Source organism: Saccoglossus kowalevskii, chromosome 15, assembly GCF_978046115.1.
Source record: "Saccoglossus kowalevskii chromosome 15, keSacKowa6.1, whole genome shotgun sequence".
In the NCBI taxonomy this organism is placed as follows: Eukaryota; Metazoa; Hemichordata; class Enteropneusta; family Harrimaniidae; genus Saccoglossus; species Saccoglossus kowalevskii.
In genome coordinates this window covers 12,840,804-12,849,968 of record NC_140655.1, presented here as the reverse complement: position 1 = coordinate 12,849,968, position 9,165 = coordinate 12,840,804, and the positions used below count along the sequence as shown (strand labels likewise).

Sequence of the window (9,165 nt, the reverse complement as noted above, 5' to 3'; positions counted from 1 at the left end):
CGAAATAGCACTCACTGACTATGAGTGGAAGTTTTTCAATGCATTGTAAATGCATTTTTAATACATTTATTTCAATCTTAGTCTGAATCCACCCACAATGGTGAGCTCAATGACAAAGTCCAATTCAAACACACAAAAAAATACATTTGAAATGCATTTATTCCACACTTTAATTTTTACGTTATTCATGATTGCTACTTTTATATTCTGTAACCTCCAGTATGACACAGACATGGTACTTACTGTATGTGCATCAACAATTTAAAAGTGAACTACCCCCCCCCCCCCCCCCGGTAAATCGCATATTCACAAAGAGAGCCTTCAATATTAACTTGCATGTATATATTGACAATTTATTCAAAATAAAATCTATGAATTTGCATAAACAATGGAATATTAAACATGTTTATATTTGAATGAGTCTTAAGAAAACACATATGCACCAAGTATCAAAGTAATAAGAATTGTAGTTTTCAAGAAGAAGTTGAAAATTTAAAAAGTTGACATGATCAACGACACCGGATAATCACTCGAATGATAAGCTCCGCTCGACAAAGTCAACAGCGGAGCTGAATAGCACAAAATAGGACATGTAGCTTCTACACGTATGAGAAATGGTGAATTTTTGGTTTTGAATTGTTCAAAAAGAATGGATGCTACTTCTATCAGCCATTTAAATCAGATCAGTGAACATATGTATTGAAGCCTCATGTTTGTAAAATCTGAACGTCCAAAATATATATGTACAGGTAGGTACAACTGTAAACAAAATGGCCTTTTCAATGTGTGATATAAATACACATAAATTGAAGATGAAACAAGTGACCTGATAGTGGACAGAACTCATGTTATTGCTGAAGCAGTGTTATTGTCAAATACATTAACCAGACAAGACTAGTACAGGGGTATGCCATAATTCATTTATTCATTACTAGATTTTGGGATTTTAACTAAGTTCTCAACTACTCATTCTTTTTCAATATTGTTTGGTATAAGGCAAATAAACTCGCACTCTCTGTGACCACAGTTTACAGATATACAGCACTGTGTGATGCTGTGAATTGGTATTGCACAAGGAAAGGTGTTCTCTCTAATGACTGGGATTATATGTGGCAGAGTAGCCCCACTTATATCATCATGTACCAGATGTACATCATGCTTTATAGAATACTTATTAATGATAGCTCTATATACTGGGTTCAAACATATACAATTAGAATCGCATAACACTTGGCTTGGGCATTTCAAAATACACTTTGCATAATATTTAACCTGACCATATTCAAGACCATTATCTCCGTCATACTGAATAGTATAGCTATTTCGACGAGTAACTGCTTTATAATCTTGACTGTGAATGATACTACCATGAATTTGGGCTCTTTTAAACTTGAATACTGTATGAATATCCCCAGACCTTATGCTTCTTCTCAAAGCTTGCACCTCAGATCTAGAGGGATTTATTTTCTCCATCCCACCAACACTACAAACACCATTTGAAATTGTTGTTTTAGAAGCAACTATCTTTCTATTTTCAGTGAGTTTTTTGTAGAAATCATAATGAAGTGAATCAGGAGGTAAACAAAATTCTAGTTCTGGTATTTTCTGTTGAATGGAAACTCCTGTGACTATTTGTTGCGGCATGCTTTGAGTCCCATGACAGAGATTTCGCAACTGTCCGTTGTAGTCTTCATAGTAGAAACATGACATGGACCAAAGAGGACCTAAGCATTCAACTCTTTGAGAGAGATGCAACAATAGATGCACATTTGATGTTTCATAGCGTGCTCCATAAAGTGTTGAAATTTTGAAGCAAAAGTGCCTTAATAAACCTGATGCCTTCTTTAGTTGCATTGGTGATATAGATGACTGTAGCAGAATAAAAATAGCTTCAACAAGTAAGCAATAATGTTGGAAATATTCATTTGGCAAAATTTTCCATAGCACAGGGATGGAGTAAAAAAGAAGAAAATTTCTAAATTCAGATGCCTTCCAATGAGAAAGTTCATTAAAAATGTTTCTTGGAGCACGTGTTATTACATGGGGTGGTTTAATTCTAAGAATTTTTGTATCAATCAGCTCAAGTTGATTTCCTACATACCATGGGTTGTCCTTATTTGTTTTGTCAGTCCAAAGGATTAGCAACATTTTTGTTATACCCAAGCAAACACAATGCATATAATCTGCACCCATGCCATTGATCATATCAAACTTAGGGACATGCAAAAACCAGCTAACTCCTTTTACTCCCATCACAGCTGAAGAATTCCCTTGCTGAGATTTAGTGAATGCTTCCATAGCATGCTGCCTTGTTTCCAGCAGAGTTCGCAGCTGGTCATGTCCAGTGGAACTGTTATCAGTGTTGAAGGGATAAGCCAGCATATGGCCCTTTTGGCCTGTTTTAACAGTTGCTCCCTTTGTTAAACAAAATGGGCAACCGAAAAACCCATTGAACTGATTCAGTTCCATGAAAATACATCGCGCAGGTGAGTCAAACACTGAGCTGAGGAGAATGCCCTTCACCAAGACTTTCTTCCCTTTAACTGAAACACCAATTCCTGAAAAGAAAAAAAAACATGGCTTTGAATATAAAAGCTAGATTACATTTAATTTTGTGATAATGTCAATAATGTCATGATAATGTCGGCTGTATAATGAAATATCATTGAAATAATATAAACAACTGTGGTTTATGTTGCAGCTTCTAACTGAAATTTAAAAAAACCCACAAATATTCAAGAAAATTAATGTCACGTATATCAAATTTTAAACCATGAGGAACGGTTTCGGGAAGAATTATGCAGGGGTTTCACAAATGCATTTAATAGCAGGCCATTATCCTGTAATAAAAGGCCAACAAATAAAATAAAAAGGCTCTAGGCAGTGTGAAGAAGCGCTGCAGCGAGACCTGTGTTGGCAGTGGGGTGGGGGTGGGGGGTTATGGCAGAAAGTACTCTCATGTCCCAAATAAACATACCCTCGGCCAAATCTTCAAAATCTAATAAACATTATTTGTTATAAAAGTGTTGCAATTGTTGATTACCGGTAGTACTCAGTACTGATTATAATAACGTATAAAAAATAAATTTGTTGAATTGTTATGAAATGCAAGTAAAATTCAATTTAGTTTTATCGGAAGTGAATGATTTTAGTCACATGTAAACACTTGATGCAATATGATATCAGCCATATTTTTCATGCACATGGGTCCTGAAACAACTGTTTTTCTTCATCTGATAGGTCAAATCGCTAATTAACCAATCAAAATGCTGGAGGGTGCCGACATGTTCGAATTACCATAGCTCATTTAAATATGTTAATGCAGCTCAGCAACTTTATTGTGAATACAAAACGGAAGAGATTTACCGATGTTTTAGTGAGATCTTTTGGCTTTGATTTCAATGGGAAAACGGCATGATTTTTTTTTTAAGCATGGAATTTTTTAGGGAAAAAATAAACGTTCTGGTACGTTTATTTGAGACATGAAAATAGAGGGCTAATTTGGGCTTGTAGCCGGCCATATGGCCGATGGCTGGCACTTAATGAAACTCGTGATTAAGTCCAAAATATTGGTTTTGATCAAAAGATTTAAGATATTGATGAGGAAACCATACTAAACATCAAAGCACTCAGGCTACTGGTTTTCACGAGAAAGATGAAAATTGTTGATGGCCTCCAAACAGACACCAGATAGCAATGGAAAATGTGTCATCTTCAATGACAGTGGAGCTAAAAAAAATAAAGAGTAACTTACCAGTTGTAAACAACTCTTTAAGGGACACAGCAAATGGTTGCAAAAATGTTTTACATTCTGGTTTCTTAAAACCAAACCAAATACCAGCAAATATCTTGTTACACCTTCGATACCTAAAGATAAATGAAATTTAGACTGTATTCAAGTGTCTTGCAATTATTCATAGAAAAATTATTAATTAATGATAACACACAACTCAAGCCCTGAATACCACACATGTGACCCTATGATTGAAAGAGCTTCACTTCACTCTTCTACTGTAAATGAAATACTGTAAACTATTAAATTTCCACTCCAAGCAATTTTCTTGTTCTGATGATATTATGGCAAAATTTTGTGAATGACAACAGAGAAATTTTCACTGAAATTTGTCTTTTGCAGAATTAAAGCAATTTGAAGTATAAGATATTAAGTAATAACACAAACACAAGAGATATAAACACATTACAGTGAGGGCGAATGACAATTTCTGTATTACATGTATAAGATAAACACATTTTAACAAAAACAAATATATTTGTATATTTAATTTAAAAGCATTGTGAGTTTCTGTTTTGGAGAAGAGATTGAAAATACAAGTTTCAAATCCTGGTTTTGACCAAAAATACCCAAAATAATTTGTTTATACATGTACACCTAGTATAACACCAGTAATAATATTCTAGGATTAGAAAAAACAGCCTACCTCTCAGATGGCGGAAGCTCATTTATTGTATAATATACTGGCCATATGCTGAACTTCGAGGACCGGAATAGAGCAACACCATCAAAGTTCATCTGCAATGACAGATGTAATTCTGTTTTTTTCTGCTCTGCAGTTGAATGGTGAAAAAACCCATCCTCAGTGAAATGTTTCTTATATAGAATTCCATCCATAACATCTTCCACATTGTGCCTATGTCTCTTCTTTCTCTCTCTACAGTAGTTCATTTTATCAAGCATTTTATCTCCTGAAAATTAAAATAAGTCATTGTCAATGACAAGTCCCCAAGCAGTTTTTAGTGACTGTCAAAATTAGGGTCAAATAATTATTTACATTTGTGTGACAGACATGATGCATCAGTTTGAACAAAATATGTTTATGCACGACCAAAGATATGGTCAACAATATCCTGCTTGTAAAATGAATATCAATATTGCACAAACACTGTAGCAGATTCAATGAATCATAATTCAGGAAATTATTACAAACAACTTCAACCTATATGATAACCCTTAAATTTAGAATTTACATGTACTTGCAAAATTTAGATAAAAACAGATTGAGGCAGTAAATAATTTAGTTTTAATTGACCGCAGAAAGTCTGAACTAATAGCAAATTTTCATATTCAGTTTTCAGTAAAATTAATGTCCATACTTTGAGTTGCAACACAATTAACATTTAAAAATGCCCCGTGGTAATTGTATTCACATGAAAAATTAAAGTTGTTGATGAGGTCAAAAATAACAAATAAAGGTACTCACTTCCTAAAATACTCTGTAGTTGACTGAAGAGAGGCAAAATAATGAAGTAGCTGGATGATCCTTTATCCACTGTGTCTTTCAAACATACCAAACAGTGGTCAATAAGCGTCTTCCCTATGTACACCCCACAGTGTGGACAAAAGTAATGGCGTTGTATTGGTGATTTCAAACTCATGAAAAACGTCTGAAATAATTTCAAACTTGTCCGGCATAAGTTGGGTAACAAGCAGTGTAGTTGAATAAGTGTCAAGAGATCTGAAAGGGCTTCACCACTAAGACTGTGACGAATAGCAAATGATATGATTAGGAGCATACTGGCACCTACAGTAACTGGGGAGCCACTGTATAAGGGCATGTTTTCATCTGACTCGGACAGTGACGAAGGTTCATCGTCTATATCCAATGGAGCGTCATCCAAATAGTTTTCCCAGAGATGCTGTTCTTGGTGTCCCTCTGGGGAAAACAAATCATTCTCGAAATTATCGGCATTTGGCTCTCCAATGTCACTGTCAGTAAGGGTGTTTATTTCCGGGCTAGATTGCTCGTCTGCACGTTCGCTATATATGCAAGAAATGTCAGAATTTCCATCATCCACATTAACGACCGGGAATCCTACACGCTCACTACAAACTCCATTCCCGAAATCAGAAGGACCACTAGCCTGAAAAATGGTGCTTTCGACAGAGTCATTCAAACTGGCGCGAGTATTTACAGTCGTATTCGGCGTTAAGCCGCGGCGGGCAGTGCTCGGCCAAACTCTTGCAGTCGAGCGTGGAAGTGCCACCGATGTATCACTGAGATACGACAAATAACGTCCCCGTTTTCTAGTTGATGGCTGATCGATGTGTTCATCCATGACTACGCGTAAAAACGATAACTAAAGTTTGTAAACCAGTAAGTTTACAAGTTCACAGACTAGTTTCTCAAACGCAAGTGACAAAGTACAGATGCCAAATGGCGGCGTGACGTCATAATTCCTCAGGATGAATCTTTTATCTTTTTAAATTTACTACTGAGTTAATTATGTATGTTCCCTTTTTATCTGATTATTATAAAAACAATTTGAAAGTGTGTACAATTTTGTAAACAAAAAAAAACAAAAAAAAACTCGCCATTCCGGTTCCGCTCAGCCAATCACAGCGAAGAAAACGAAATGACCCCATGTAATGACCTTACTTTCTTTTCCCGCTCTTACAATACGCGGTATTTTCATTCAGTCTATATTGTTAGTCGCTTGCATTTGAATAACAATTCGCTGCATACTTATGTTATGGCTGTTGCAAGAAAAAGACAACCACCAGCACATCTCAGAGATGAAGGTACGTTGCTATGTAGTTACGTTTATGAGAGATCTGCTATTTTTAAAAAGAATTATTGAATGCACTCTGAGTCATGATTCGACCAACTATTGACCAACAGAGGGTTCATTATTTTATCAACCCAATTAATATATTTACTCACGAACGTGCCATATACTTTTTAGAATTTGTGATGTTCTGAGAAAATTAATGGCAGCTTTACGTAAATGCTATAAACAGAAGTATGTTTGTTTGGGGGGTGGGGGTGTCGAACTATTATTTTACCATCTAGTATTTCAAAGGAAATTTAGTTTAACTTTTCAATGTATGTTGCCTTATTTTATCTTTCATTCTTATGCATTTTTAAAACTTTAATTGTCATAATTATAAATTCTTTTCAGATTTTGTCTTAGTTCAGTTCACTCAAGACAACAAATATCTTGTTGTGAAAGAGAGTGGTCTGACAGTAAATGGAGGTGTTACCACAGCAGTGTGGCCCAGTGATAAAAAGCATTATAAATGCTTAGTTCTCGGTAAAAGTGGTGAGTATTCGATAGCCTTTCTTTGTCAGTGCATGTTCTCCCCAGGATTTTGGTCACTGGTTGTTGCTAATTTGCATGGTAATTAACACACAAGTTAAATAATTTATTTATAGTGTTTGTATATTTTTTTTCACTTTTCACAAGCTATATATTGGAAAAACACTGAATGGTATCAGTGAAATGGCATTTATCATGTTTTGTCTATTAGAAGCGCATGAACTAAAATATATGTCTGTGTGTCTATAATGCCAAATACAATTCATATTTTAACATTACTAGAATTAAATTACTTGAATTAGAATGAAAATGACATTTTTCCAGAGATTGTCAGCCTTTTCTTCTAAATCTGTCTCAATTTATAGTAGTTTTTTTTCCTAATGCGTTTTCATTTGGACTTTTCTTTTTCGTCTTTGATAATTTTTTTTCACTAACCACAAATGGTCATTGTTAGGCACATCAAAATAGAACTTCATGACTTGGGTTGTGTTGTGAGACTTGTTCTTGTCACATTGATGCCTTTAAATGATTTTCTCTGATTTGACTAATGAATTTATTTTAAAGATGACAAAGATGATTTGCTACATCGCAAGTCAGTAATTGAGAGAGCCTTGAATGGTGGTAAAAGAAAATCACAACTGATTTCAACCAATGAATCTGACAAAAAGAAGAAGTCGGAGAATGTGATCCAAAGTAAAGATTCTGGGGAAAAAAAACAGAAAACTGTTGTGGATGAAGTAAAGAGAAAAGAAAAAGTGGAAGCTCAAGAAAAGAAAAAGGCAGAGCAGGAACTAAAAAGAAAAGAGAAAGAGGAAACCCTGAAGAAAAAACAAGAAAAAGAAGAGAGAAGGACAATTAATTTAAAAAGTTGTGATGATGCTTTGCAGCAGATGAAACAACAAGGCCTCTTCAGGTAAAGAGACTGTCTTCAATTGTTGTAGAAGCTCAAAAAACATATTTTCCAATTAAGTCTGAACTGCCTCTCTAAACATAATTGTAATACAATCACCAGCTTCCAAAGCACACTTCACGTTTTACAAAAATTATTGCACTGAATCATTGTCTGTACTTGTCTGGCAGCTTTGCTATGTGTGTGTACTTTTCTTTCATATGACTTTAATATTATTCACAAGAGCATATTTTTTTCTGCAGATGGCTTCAACTTTGACACAAAAGTGTAAAGATATTTTGTACATTATTTGCAGTTATGCAGAGTCATCTGTGGATGTTTTTGATGAGAACCCATTAATTACTTCTATGGATGATAATGATACTGATGTTGATGATGATGAACCACCACAGTATGCCACTTTACAAAACTTTTGTAGTGATGACTTGGTGGAAGAATCATTAAGCCTTTTAACTCCACCAAGAGAAAAACCAGCACACAAATCTCAACATCAAGATGATAGACCAACTCAAGGTGGTAAGGTGCCCCGTGCACATTTTTTAAAACGGGGTACTACTGGTAATGAAACTAATTACTCTGAACTGAGCAGGAAGTACTCAACACTTCTTCAGAGATGTGAATCAATGAAATTGGATAATGACATTCTGAAGAAAGAAAATGCAAACCTTAAAGTTCAGCTTGCAGCTGTTCGAAATGAACGTAAGTTACATTGTTATTTTCATTGTTTACTTCCCTTACAGCAAGTCTCAGAAGTATTGGGGCAGCCAATTTGCAAACTCGCTAGCGAATTGGCTAACTGCTTGGGTTTTGACTAAACATGGCTGCGTCCACTCTGAGCGAGTCTAAGTTGCATTAGGGAACATAGATGCTTTTACATAGCCTGGTAGGAGCATGTCTAGATTCCCCTGAATGATTTACTTTGTTACGAGGCGTGATAATGTAAAAGTAGTAAGCCTGAAAATGGCCTGGTAAGCCTGAAAATGGCCATAGTCAGCTGGCGTAAAGCGATAATATGATAAATGCGATTAATCCGCCGATATTTACTATATGGGGTAGCCATCTTGAACACTGCTTGAAACTAAATAAAGAGACAAGTTGATAAACAATTTCCTACAAATCAGGAAGAAAATGACAAACTTTCACAACTAAATGACCCCGTCAGGGTAACATTAGCCAACTGCTAAAAAAATCGTCATCCC

At 35.3% G+C, this 9,165-nt stretch overlaps 1 protein-coding gene across 1 annotated transcript; it reads right to left on the bottom strand.

Annotated features, from left to right (window-relative positions):
* Window positions 1-898: 898 nt before the first annotated feature.
* On the bottom strand, window positions 899-6,145 carry LOC146733957 (uncharacterized). Its single transcript, XM_085508433.1, has 4 exons — window positions 5,220-6,145; window positions 4,440-4,704; window positions 3,755-3,867; window positions 899-2,558 (listed from the first exon to the last, which is right to left on the bottom strand). The coding sequence occupies exons 1-4, from the start codon at window positions 6,073-6,075 to the stop codon at window positions 967-969; spliced, it is 2,826 nt and encodes a 941-aa protein (XP_085364559.1). The 5' UTR covers window positions 6,076-6,145; the 3' UTR covers window positions 899-966.
* Window positions 6,146-9,165: the final 3,020 nt, after the last annotated feature.